Here is a 14,086-nt window from a genome sequence, read left to right on the forward strand (position 1 = left end):
AGCTAAATTTGAACACTCCCTTCTCCTGAATCAGTTTCTCTCTCCACATGATGGAAGCAAATTAATAGTGATGCACAGGAAGAACATCAAAATAACAACTGAGTGTGCAAAATGCAAACTAAACAGCACTCCTTAGAATTTACTGAGAAGCATTATACAATAAATCCACTCATTTCTCATACAACTTTCTAAGGTAGGTATTGCTAGTAAGAGGCAGAGGTCACAGTCAAACCTGAGTAATGATAATGGTAACAGCTAACTTGTATTGAATGCTTACTACATGCCACATACTATATTAAATTCTTTGCCCGTACTATCTTAACATTTAGACTTAACAGCAACCTTATGGTATAAGACCTATTCTTATGCCCTTTTACAGATAAGAAAAGAGGCATAGACAGGTTAAATACATTGCCCAACGTGAGACAGTAAGTAGTGGAACTGTTTTAGACTGACTCTAAAATCTGCTCTTAGCCAGAATACTATATGATATTTGTTTTCCCAAGTAATCTGATGCCCTCTGGTCACTTTCTAGCACCTTGATCCTTTAGAATAAAATCACGATAGTCCTAAATTCCATCCAGATCCATATAGAGAAGTATCTCCATGTGGATCCTGGTTCCATCCTTTAGAGTAATGAGAAAGGGAGATGAGGGGACACTTTCTACATTATTCATTTCCAAAGGTAACTTAGCAAGTTCAGGCATCACAAATTGGCAAAAAAATGAAGGAAACCAACAAAAAACGAAAATAAAAATGCAAGAGAAAAGGAGATATGGAGAGCCCTAGAGATTCAAAAACCCTGATGGCATAACATCCCATCTGTTAAGACCAAACATTCTTCACAAAACCACTTACCTCCAGAGACCCTATCCAAGGACACCACCCTTTCATTCCACCCTCTGGGATAAATTCCAACTCCAGAAAATAGAGCCTTACCCTGAGGCTTACTTCCTAAATGAAGATTCTATCATTCCCCCTTGATACTTCCCCATTCCAGGAGGCTTCAATCTTCTCATGCCAGTCACAACTCTAGAATACCTCTTCCCTACTGGTCATCAGGACCCTCAGGATCCAAGTGACCAGACTACCTTCTAAATCTCAAAGGATTCTAGCTAATGACAGTCATGCTCAAGACTGTAAACCTCCTAGACATCAGCTCATGGTTGCACATTCCTATTTCCCAGTTTTATTTGCTGGTCCAGTTATTAAGCATCCAACTTTCAGCATGATTCACCCAAAGCTAATGTGGTTAGGTTCTACATAAATATTACAGCCAACTTCCTAGGTTTGTTCCTAAATGGTTTATACTCCTGCCTTGCATTTATGTGGTGTTTTAATTTTTCTAAGTAATTTTGTGTGGATTTTCTCATTTCATTAGGAAACATTTCTCTTCCATAATAGTTCAAAGATGTCATTGCTCCTTTACTAACCTTTCTAAAACCCCAGAGTTGACAGATTAAGGTACAACAGAAACCTCTGAACAAGGCCCTAGAAGATGAAGGCCCACTGACTACTTCAAGAGGACCAGGAATAGAAGAGGCAGTAGACAAAGTGAGGGGAGAACCAGCATCAACATGTAATGCCAAGACGGTTAGGCTCTGATGGGGCTTTGCCTGTTGACACCTGTTCATCTCACTTCACTCTTAAACTTAGCCAGACTCCCACCTGCACCCCACAACCTAGGCCATCAGAACACTGGATCCTATTTTTATATATACCTGCCATTTATATGTCCTTGCATTTCTCTAATATTCTCCATGTTTCTTTATTCCTGTGCAAAGAGAAGGAGATATACCTCTATCCAAATTAAGATCCAAATTGGGCACCACACACAAGTGATATTTCTTCCAGTCAATGAAATGAAAGGTATCTTTGAAGACAGTAGTAGTTGGCTGTTCCTGACTTGGCGATATCAGAGGCAGACATGAAGGTCCATACAGAAATATGTATAGTTGCTAAAGAAAACTGCCAAATTTTAGTTTTTTATGACTATGTATTCATTTCCATAAAACAAACATAACACTGACCTGGTTCACACTCCCAGAAATAAACTAGTGTGCTAGGCAATTACCTATTAAGCCTTTTCCACATTGAATACAGGTGTGAGGCACCAGAGATAGAGCCACTAGAATCCCTAGAAATTTATTCTGGGTTTAATGAGTGTCTGCTGCAGCTATAGTATTGGGACAATTCGTTTATTTATTCATCTTACTCATTCAATCATAGGTTTGAGTGGTACTACAGGCTAATAACTGTACTAAGTTCTGGGGATACAAAGACAAATATCCAGATTTAATACTGATCTTCAAGTTATCATATTTATCGTATGGGAGATACACATAAAAACCAGTAAACTGTAATACAATGTGATACATGCTAGAATAGAAGTATTTTCAAAGGAATATTTTCCAGTAAGTATTTGAGTATATTCAGATTGAGAAGGAAACTTTTCACCTTCTCCAACCCTATTCTCTAACCAAGACAAAGGAAGGCAGGCCGCTGAGATGGTTCCTTTCTCTTGAATTCCCATTCCCACTCTCACCCTCCGTTTAACCCAGGGTTACTCAGCCTCAACGCTATTGACACTTTGGGCCAGATAATTCCTTGTTGTGGGGGCTGTCCTGTGCATTATAGGATGTTTAGCAGCATCCCTGGCCTCTACCCACTAGATGCCAGTAGCACCCCTCCCTCTAGCCATGACAATCAAAAATGTCTCCAGACATTGCCAAATGTCCTCTGAGGGCAAAATTATCCAGTTAAGAACCACTGCCTAACCTTTCTTGTCCCCTGAACCGAGGCTAAAGAGACCAGAATATATATTTTCCTTTATCTTTCTTTGCTTTCCATCCTCTTTTTAATAGGTTTCCATTGACTAATTTTTTCCCCCTTCATTATGGGTCTTATTTTTCCTGCTTGTTTGCATGGCAAATAATTTTTTATTGGATGCCCAGCATTGTAAAGTTTACCATGTTGGGTGCAGGATATTTCTGTACTCCTATAAATATTCTTGAACTTTTTTTTTCTGGGACGCTATAAAGTTACTTGGAAACAGTTTGAGCCTTTTGGGTCTTACTTTTGTAAAGCTTTGTTAGGTGGGACCAGAGAAGCCTGCAGGCTAGGGCTAACTTTCCCCCACCATTCAGGCAAACCCTTCTTAGGACTCCACCTGATGCCTTATGAAATACGAGGTTTTCCATCCTGCCTGGTAGGAACAGAAATTATTCCCAGCTCTGTGTGCACTCCAGGGATTCTCCTCTGTCTAGAGCTCTCTCTGGCTCTGTGTATTTATCTCCTTTTCAGTACTCTTTTCTATAAGTTATAGCTGCCTGGACCTCCGTGAACTCTGAACTTTGTCTTCTCAACTCAGAGAGATTTGCCAGATACTAGTTGGATATCCATCCCCCCCCCCTATTTTGTAGCCTGGAAATTCTCTCTAGGCAGTATGGTGGGGGCAATTGTAGGGTTCATTTGTTTGTTTCTCCTCTTTCCAGAACCACTGTCCTGCACCATCTGTTGTGTAATATATAAAAACTGTTGTTTAATGTGATTCGTCCATTTTTTAGTTCAAGGTAGGAGGTTGAATCCAGTCCTTGTTATTTGATCATGGCTGGAAGTGGAAGTTCCTAAATCCTTTGACATAATCTCATTGGCCTTTGATAGCTCCCTTGCCTTCTGGCTAAACAGGATACCCAGGCTCATCTTGTATATTTCTACTTGAGGCCTAGAATAAGCCATTTCTCCTTTTTAGTGAGCAATGGCATTTAGAGAACACATTCTAGGCAGTGGGAGTGCTCACTGCTTCTAAGTTTTCTTTAGCGGACAAAGCTAAAAAATACATAACTTTAAAAGTCAGAAAAATTGGTGATTCATACTGGTATGTTCAATTCTACTTTAAGATTACTTAAAAAATTTTTTTTATTTATTTGAATTTACACTTATATCTTCTACCTTATGCTAAAAATTTGGTTTCCTACCAATGTTAATATAATTACATATTTGTTTTATAATAAGTATGCATACAACAATTTCAATACAATAATACCAATATTATTACTAAGAATCAAGACCAATGAATGAATTAAGAGTTCTTTGCAGTTCATTTCATCCTTAGAGTTATCCCACCAAGAATGTACAGTCAAAACACTATGTTCTAGACATTTCTCCAAAGAAGATATACAGATGGCCAATAGGCACATGAAAAGATGTTCCACATCATTAACTATCAGGGAAATGCAAATCAAAACTACGAGATATCAACTCACTCCCGTCAGAATGGCTATATTTAACAAGACAGGAAACAAGTGTTGGAGAGGATGTGGAGAAAAGGGAACTCTCATACACTGCTGGTGGGAGTGCAAACTGGTGCAGCTGCTATGGAAAACAGTATGGAGATTCACCAAAAAATTAAGAATAGAACTACCATATGATCCAGCTATTCCACTGCTGGGTATTTATCCAAAGAACATGAAAACACAAATGTGTAAAGATACATGCACCCCTGTGTTCACTGCAGCATTATTCACAATAGCCAAGACTTGGATGCCCATCAAGGGACGAACGGATAAAGAAGATGTGGTACATATACACAATGGAATACTACTCAGCCATAAGAAATGATGAAATCCAGCCATTTGTGACAACATGGATGGATCTTGAGGGTATTATGCTAAGCAAAATAAGTCAGAGGAGAAAGTCAAATACCATATGATCTAACTCGTAAGTAGAAGATAAAAACAACAACAGTCACATAGAGACAGAGATTGGACTGGTGGTTACCAGAGGGGAAAGGGGAAGGGAGGAGGGTGAAAGGGATGATTAGGCACATGTTTGTGGTGATGGATTGTAATTAGTCTTTGGGTGGTGAACATGATGTAATCTATACAGAAATCGAAATATAATGATGTACACCTGAAAGTTATATAATGTTATAAACTCATGTTCCCACAATAAAAAAACCCACTACATTCTAAAGTCAGTTGAATTAATTCTTCTGACTGTATGGATTATGACATTAATATAATATACAGATAGGGTCATTATCTTTTATCTTGAGGGATATTTTTACTGGGTATGGAATTCTAGGTTAATGATTATTTTATTATAGCTCATTAACACTATTATTCTACTACTTTCTTTTGGTTTAGGGAAGTCAGCTGTCAATTTGTTTCTCTTTTGAAGAAAATCTGTCTTCCCTGACTGATTTTAAGATTTTTCTCTGTCTTTGATCTTCTACAGGTATGGATATCTTTTTATTTATCCTGCTTGATTGCTGAGCTTTTAAATCTGTTTTAGATGCTTCAGCCATTAACTCTTCAAATATTGTTTCTGCCCCGTTTTCTCTCTTCTCCTTTGGGTCATGAATTAAACATACATTATACTGTCTCACTGTTAACCTCTCTTCTGTATTGTCCATCCTTTTGTCTCTCTTTGCTTTATTTTGCTAAGTTTTTGCTATCCTTATCTTTTACTTCGCAAATTCACTTAGACTGTGTCTAATTTGCTGTCTTGCCTACTGAATTTCATTATTGGTTATTGTATTTTTTAGTTCTACAATTTCTGTTTGGTTATTCTAAAACTTATGTCACATTTTATAGTTTTCAGCTTGGCTTTCATTTTCATACACATAGTAAACATAGTTTTTATTTTTAAAATCGACGTCTGATATAACCAATATCTGGAGTCCCAGGGGATGTTTCTGTTGTCTTTGTTTTTGCTAGCTCTTATTCATGTTACCTTGTCCTCTCTTGTACCTGGTTATTTGTGTGTGTGTGTGTGTGCACGTGCGCGTGTGCATGTGTGTGTGCATATGAGCTGGACACTGTATTTAAGCAAGTATTTATTAAATAATTTGAATCATAAATGCAGTTATATTCCTCCAGAAAGAATTTTTGTTTGTTTCTACAAGGCATCTGGGAGAATTATCAATCTAGAATCATCTTAATCCAATTTCAAAGTTTCACATTTTCTGGCCTGCCTATATGACCCAAAAAACATACGCAGTTCATGTGAAGGATGACTTATTTCAACTTCACCTTACTCCTTAAAGTGTAGCCTTTTAGTTATCCCCACCCAAAACAAGAGATGTTTTTAATAGTACCCCCTCTTGTCCTGCATTGATTCAGAAGTGCATTTTAGCCTCTCAGCTGCTTGCTCTAATTGGCAAATGACCCCAGGGCAAAAGCAGACCCCAATGCTGGGCTCGTCTTTCTATAATTCCTTTCTCTCATAAATCATGGCCCAGAAATTCCTCTGTATTCACCAGCTCTTAGATACTTTTAGAATGTTTTAATATTTCATCTAGCCTCTGTCTTCACTGGGAAGGTTGGTCTAAATTACCTCGTTTGCCATTTTCAGAAACCAAAACCCCACCAGAGTTTTTTATCACCCCAAAAAGAATCCCTCTCCATCTACTTTCTGTCCATAGATTTGCCTATTCTGGATACGGAAATTTTTTTTTTTTTTTGTGAGGAAGGTCAGCTCTGAGCTAACATCTGTGTTAATCCTCCTCTTTTTGCTGAGGAAGACTGGCCCATCTGTGCCCATCTTCCTCCACTTTACGTGGGACGCCGCCACAGCATGGCCTGACAAGCAGTGCGTTGGTGCGCGCCTGGGATCCGAACCTGGGCCGCCAGCAGCGGAGTGTGCTGACATTAAAATGTCAACTCTAAAAGGATAGAAAATTCGTCTTATTCCCTCTGGAGAATAGGATGAGGATGAAGAAGAACTTGTATATTTTACCTTATACTCTTCTGTATGATCTAGATATGAAGAAAAATCATGTTTTAAAATACAAAATGTCCATGCACAGTCTTTATCACTATCCTGCTCCTTCCACTTGCCTAAAAAATTTCTCAGCTGACATTTATCATACCATGACCTTGGTCCTTTCCTGTTCTTGTTCTTTTACTTTATTTTTTTTGTGAGGAAGATCAACTCTGAGCTAACATCCATGCCAATCTTCCTCTTTTTGCTGAGGAAGACTGGCCCTGGGCTAACATCCGTGCCCATCTTCCTCTACTTTATATGCTACGCCGCCACAGCATGGCCTGACAAGCGGTGCATCAGTGCGCACCCAGGATCCGAACCAGGGCCACCAGCAGCAGAGCGCGTGCACTTAACTGCTATGCCGTGGGGCCGGCCCCTGTTCTTGTTCTTTGTACTCTATTATAACTTCATTTACTCCTATAGCTTCAATCATATAATAATAATAATACCTAGTATTTACTGAACACTTATCATTTGTCAGGTAGTATGCTAAGAGCTTCATGTGGATTATTATACAATTAATCCTAAACAAACAAACAAACCCCAAGAGAATTTATTTTGCAAGGGAAAATAAATAAATCTATGAGGTAAGCATTATTATCCCCATTTTAAAGCTGAGGAAATAAAGGCTTAAGCTGGTTGAGTAAGCTGCCTCAAGTCACACAGTTAATTAGTGGGTAATCCAGCATTTCACTCCTGTGCCATGCTCTAACTACAGCACTATACTATACTTACCTAAGGAGCAAACTCTGAGGCTCTAAAATCTCTAAATATGACCACTTCCAAATTCCAGACCAAAATTTCTACATAGCTGCTTGCCATTTTCAAAGGATGTCATGCAGGCACCGTAAACTCAACATGTTTAAAGCCAAACTAATCTTCTTTACCCCCCAAATCTACTATTTATGATTTGCATCTTGTTGACAGTATCATCATTCTGTCAGTCATCTATGGAAATCTTTCTTAACAGCTTTGAGATTTAATTCACATACCATACAATTCACCCATTTAAAGTGTACAATGAGATGAGTTTTAATATATTCAAAGAGTTGTGCACTGTCACCACCATAAATTTTATGATTATGATATTTTTATCACCCCAAAAAGAATCCCTCTCCATCTACTTTCTGTATCCATAGATTTGCCTATTCTGGATACGGAAATTTTTTTTTTTTTTTGTGAGGAAGGTCAGCTCTGAGCTAACATCTGTGTTAATCCTCCTCTTTTTGCTGAGGAAGACTGGCCCATCTGTGCCCATCTTCCTCCACTTTACGTGGGACGCCGCCACAGCATGGCCTGACAAGCAGTGCGTTGGTGTGCGCCTGGGATCCGAACCTGGGCCGCCAGCAGCGGAGTGTGCACACTTAACTGCTATGCTACAGGACCGGCCCCTGGATATGGAAATTTTGATATCAACTTGAGCCATTCCCTGCCTCTAATCTCTCCTTACCCCAACAATAAATTGGTTACCTCATTATGTTGATTCCTTCCAGTAATAAGTCTCTCCTTTCCATGCTCATCACACTTTTAATTCAGGCACTTGTTATCTATTGCCCAGTTCACTTACTTATTTACTTAGTGACTACTGACTTCTATTTCCCATCCATCCTGTACAATGCAGCTGGAGACTCCTAAAACATTCAATGGTTTCCCATTATATGGAGAATACAGTTCACACTCAGTGTGAACTCAAGATCCACCATATTCAACTCCAAACTACTTTTCCAGCCTCATCTCTCCCTCTTACACCATTCATTCCATGCTTCGTCATATTGGATTATATGAAAAGAATGTGGCACATGGGTCACATTTTATAGTTTTTGGTTTCTTAGAAAAATTCTCAAGCTTGGCTTTCATGTGGATTTTTGTTTTTATACAAATCATACCGGCTTCTAGACACAAAGTTTATATGCTAAAGGTTCTTCTAGAATTGGGATATAAAAATCTATTTTCAAAGACAATTGGATGGGTTCTGTCATCAAAAGGATATGGAAACTGAAGAAATCCTATTCAGCTGGTTGGAAAAGACCTTCGGGCAGGGACACAGAGCAGCAGCTGGAGTCAGTATCAGCTCTCTCGACAAGCCCATTTCAGCCACGTCATCAGGGATGAAAAGCATTATTGGATGTCCTAGCACAGGATGGATTCTGCTGCAGAATAATTCACTTGTACCAAATTCTGGTCTACTGTCAAAAAACAGGGAAGACAAATTTAGCTTTTTTCCCCTCTTAAGAAATTTTTAAATGGGCATTCAAAATTCCTTTTATAACCTCTAGCATATGCATAACCATATAACCCGCCATGTCAGTTTTGCTGGAATAAGTAGCTTGTGTCCCACTCAGGGAACCACAAGCAATAGAAAGAGTAGACAAATTGGCATTTCAGGAATGGTATCATATCTCCTGCTTTTGCTGCCACTATTGGCAGTTTCATATTCTCAAAAGCGTATTTCCTCTACTAAAATTACTCTATGCTTCTGAGCAGAAGTTTCCAAGATCATTCAAAGACCAGCATGGTAGGGGTGAGGTAGCCCCTGAATCACAAACAGCCTAAAACTGGCCTCATGATACTCAGATGTCTGCTCTCACACATGCTACACCTTCCCCTAATGAGGTCTGAGGTTACTGTTTGATAGGAGTAATAAGAAAAAATTAGGACATCTCTGTCTGCTAGAAAGAATCTAGTGAAATTTGATATTTGCTTACTTTCCAACACTCTTTCCTAAACAGAAAAGAAGTATTAATGAACCTTTTCCTCTCTCTCTAATCAGGTCACTCAGGGAAATGTGTCCATAAACATTGGCTCAAAGGCTTAAACTCTTTCAGTAAATCTACGATAACGAGCTATCTACCTGTTAGGACTGTATGATACTAGAAGATTACTAAAGAAAGATAAGGGGTGGTGGTTTTTTTCCCTGTATATATTAAAGAATAAAAAAATATTCTAATCTGAGGTGTAATTTTGAGCAAGAGTAAGAAAACAGGCTAAAAAACCATGGACAGTCTCTTCAAGCCTTAAGATCCTATAACTACCAGTGTTGATTCAGGGCATATAAATGGAGGCAGAAACTACTGAATAAAGAACAAATTAGTTGGACTTAAACATAAATTAGGTTTCTCTTGCTATAATTCATGTTCACTTTGGATTCTGCGGTAGTTGGATAGCATAGGAAGGCAAGGCAGAGGGTTCTATTTCATTTACTTACTACCTCCTCCACGGGGTTTTTTGCAATCTGAGGAGGGTGGAGGTGAAGAGAGAGATGATTTCCAAATATATGCAAGATGCTGATGCACAAACAATAATATACGAAGAATTCCTTTTTATTCATAGTATCTCTCTAGCTAAGAGTTCAGGTAACCTTTTAAATTCAGTCCTCTCTTCTCATGTCTAAATGGGATTGGAATTAGCAGGGTTTGTTTTGTTTACTTTACAGAAGAAAATAAGGTATGGAGAGAAGGAACATGTCCTCAGGTAATTAGAATATATTCAAGGAGCCAGGAATAATAATAGTTTTCAATACAAATAGCTTAAAAGTTTTACCTTAACTTTTCTTACAGAGAATCTGACATCTGGCACTAAGAAATGACAAGTGAGACCATTTTCAATTTCTACCCACACTCATACTCATAATAGGAGAGTAAAACACGCAGAGAAACAACAATGCTTTTCCCCTTCACCTCACATAATGCTGACAGTTTACGACAAGAGCAATTCCATTCAACAGGTTCAAAGTGGGTTCATTCTCGGCCCTGCAAAGCAAAGAAAAGCTAAGCTATATCTCAAAGATTCTAAAACCAATCTCTGCCTGACACAAATTTTGCTCCATGACTACTAGCACCCCCAGAGATTACTGGAATTCAGTAACCAATTAACCAAGGGGAAAATGACAATTTTTAAGTTCACCCACTCGAGTGAAACGAAAAGACAGGAAAGGTTTATATGAATCTATTTACTCATTAAAAGCTAATATAGATGTACATCATTGTACTTCTATTTCTGCATAGATTACATCATGTTCACCACCAAAATACTAATTACAACCCATCACCACACACATGTACCGAATTATCCCTTTCACCCTCCTCCCTCCCCCCTTCCCCTCTGGTAACCACCAATCCGATCTCTGTCCCTATGTGTTTGTCATAAACCAATGTTACTGCAATAAACAAAAAATTAAAAAAAAAAAATCAGGAATGAAAACTAAAAAAATAAAAATAAAATAAAATAAAAAGCTAATATAGAGTAAGAAAATGTTGGGGGGTCTCAGAAAATTAGTTTTAAGGTGACTTTGGGTCAAAAAATCAAACTGTAAACCCACTGGAAATAGGACAATAATGACTGAGCAAAACTGTAAAGCCATGGCATAAACTTAAGCCATGGATTTAAGGACTTACCCAAAGATCTCTGTGCAGAGGATTCCATTCACCTTTACACTGAAATTAAATCTAATCTGAAAAATAAATGGGATGTGAGATTTAACATGGACCAGGACAGCCATTAAAAACTTCTGTACAGGGCCGGCCCCGTGGCTTAGCGGTTAAGTGCGCGCGCTCTGCTGCTGGCGGCCCGGGGTTCCATCCCGCGTGCGCACCGACGCACCGCTTCTCCGGCCATGCTGAGGCCGCGTCCCACATACAGCAGCTGGAAGGATGTGCAGCTATGACATACAACTATCTACTGGGGCTTTGGGGGAAAAAAAAAATAAATAAAATTATAAAAAAAAAACTTCCGTACTCAATTCCTAAAGGGGATTTTTTTATATCACCTTTTTTTCACTTGTACTTTCCCTAAACATAATTAACACTTATTGGTGTTCAAATTCTGCATCTTTTTTTTTTTTTTCCTGTGAGAAGGACTAGCCCTGAGCTAACATCCGATGCCAATCCTCCCTTTTTTCTTGAAGAAGATTGGCCCTGGCCCATCTTCCTCTACTTTATATGGGACACCGCCAGAGCATGGCTTAACAAGCAGTGCATCGTTTTGCGCCTGGGATCTCGGCCTGCGAACCCCAGGTCGCTGAAGCAGAGCACGTGCACTTAACCACCGCACCATGAGGCCGGCCCCAAATTCTCTGTCTTAAATACACTGAGTCCTATACTACAATTCCAAGCAGTCACAAATTATCAGGAAATCCTACCCTTTTGTCCTCTGCTGTTCTCCCAATGTATCTTTTCTCCCCTTTCTTAAAGGAACTATCAATTTTTCTCTCTATTCTTTCCATTCTTCTCATACATGGAAGATTCCATGCTTTTTTCTTTGCTTTTCCTTCCCTGCCCCCATCTGACTTTTATGTCTTCCCTCCAATTTATTTCACCGTTCTAATTATTCCCTACCTTCAACCTACATTTTTCTTTCTATATAACATAATGGGTGATAAGAGATTCTAGAGCCAGACTGCCTGAGTTCAAATCCTGGCTCTGCAAGTTATTTAACCTCTGTACCATAGTTTCCTCAGCTACAAAATGGGGATGATGATAATAAAACCTACTTCATGAGGAGTGTTGTGAGGGGTGAGTGAGTGAGTGCATGGAGAGCACTTAGAATAGTGACTGCCAAACAATAAGCACTGAACCCTGCTGACGACAGAAAAAGTAGGAAGCTAGCAAGAGAAAAAATGGGGAAGTTATATAGAATACTTAACTGTGTGCATCTTTATAAACATATCTAACCACAGAGAATAATAAAAATTTTAGCTCTCCAAAGTTCAAAGTACTTTATCAAAATTTCCTTATTTGCTCTTACAGTCACTTTAGAAAAGAAGATATTCAGCAAGATTTATGACCCAGGTTTAACAGAAAAATGAAGCACAGAGCAGGGAAAAGAGGTATCCAAAGTGATACAATAAAACAGTAAGGAAGTGAAAATAAGAACCCAAAAGAAAGCTCTCTCTATATCCAAGGGCTCTCAGCTATGTCACATGACCAACATTAAGATTGCCTTAGAGACAAAGAAACCAAATCAATTCAATATTAAAAGTTGTAATCATTGTCATTAAAAGAGAGAGAACCAACCAGATCCTTCCATGTCCTACAGAGTAGAGGTCTCTTGAAAATATGTGACTTAAACAAGAGAATTATTATTGTGGAAAAGAACAGCTTACCTTAGGGTGCACCATGACAATTTTTCGTAAAAAATTCTTTATAACCAGACTATCTGTCATCAAAATTGTGGGCTTTTCATCCACCTGTAACAACACAACAAAAACATCCACCATGCATACAGAAACCCAAGAGCACAAATGAATTAAATTATGGTATTTCTTCCTATAAAAGTAACTACACCTCAGAAAGCTTTTCAGACATCCAAGGGGAAACATCTTTGGGTCTGAGAATTGGACACAAAAGGGAATATAACAGCCATCACTTTGGGGGTTAGAGAACCTATTTCATGGAACTTCAGAAGACACATGAACAATGATCAGAGTAAAATCCACAATCTCAAAACCACCTTTTGGAACAAATTTAAAAGTAATTCAGACTGGAGCTGAGAAGAGTAACTCTATTATCCTAACGTAGGCCAATCTGTATTAAGAATCCGAGTAGAGTCAAAGGAGCAGACACCAAAAGGAACCTATTTTTGAAAGTCAATCTGTTCATCCAAACATTTATTTTTAAGGAAAAGCTGGAAAGCAAAAAGCTCCAAAGTCAGAAGACCTATGTTCTAGTACTGGCTCTGTAAAAATTACTTAAGTAACCATGAAAAAAAAAATCATTTTTATTTCCTAATCTGCAAAACAGGGATAAAACTCACTCTTTCTAGCTCACAGAACTGTTTTAAGGATCAAATAATAATCTGAAAGCATATGTTATACGTGATAACAATAATAGATGCCACTTGCTGAATGCCTACTATGTGGCAAGCATTGTGCAGGTTCTATACCTATATTACCTCACAACAATCCTGGAGGCAAGTATCACTATCCCCCCTTTGTCGATTTAAAAAAACATGAAGCTGAGAGAAGTTAAGCAACTTGCCCAGGGTCATTCAGTTGTTCAGTGATAAAACTAGAATTTGACCCTAAGTCTATCTAACACCAAATGTCCATGCTCTTTCCAATATACTCTGATACCTCCCTACAAATATAATAAGATTTACTATTTAATGAGGGCTTTCTCTATTCTAGGAATGGTGCTAAAGTGTGTTACTTATATCACCCTATTTACTCCTCACAAAAACCCTACTAGGTACATGTAACCCACATTTTATGGATGAAAAAGAATGAGACTCGAAGAGGTGAAACAACTTTGCCAAGGCGACATGATCTGGCTCCAAAGCTTTAGTATTAACCACTTTTCTATATTAACTCATTGTATTTAAT

General features: G+C 38.4%; 1 protein-coding gene across 1 annotated transcript in view; it reads right to left on the minus strand.

Moving 5' to 3' along the window:
- The window catches only part of TOP6BL (TOP6B like initiator of meiotic double strand breaks), a 94,323-nt gene that overhangs the window by 30,138 nt on the left and 50,099 nt on the right, over nt 1–14,086 (minus strand). The window contains exons 5-9 of the mRNA XM_058526299.1: nt 12,869–12,952; nt 11,163–11,218; nt 10,446–10,517; nt 8,759–8,954; nt 1,799–1,949 (exon numbers count right to left, since the gene is read on the minus strand). Of these exons, the coding sequence (XP_058382282.1) occupies nt 1,799–1,949; nt 8,759–8,954; nt 10,446–10,517; nt 11,163–11,218; nt 12,869–12,952 (559 nt within the window). The remainder of the gene's footprint in view (nt 1–1,798; nt 1,950–8,758; nt 8,955–10,445; nt 10,518–11,162; nt 11,219–12,868; nt 12,953–14,086) is intronic.

Source organism: Diceros bicornis, chromosome 31 (genome assembly GCF_020826845.1).
Source record: "Diceros bicornis minor isolate mBicDic1 chromosome 31, mDicBic1.mat.cur, whole genome shotgun sequence".
NCBI classification, from domain to species: Eukaryota; Metazoa; Chordata; class Mammalia; order Perissodactyla; family Rhinocerotidae; genus Diceros; species Diceros bicornis.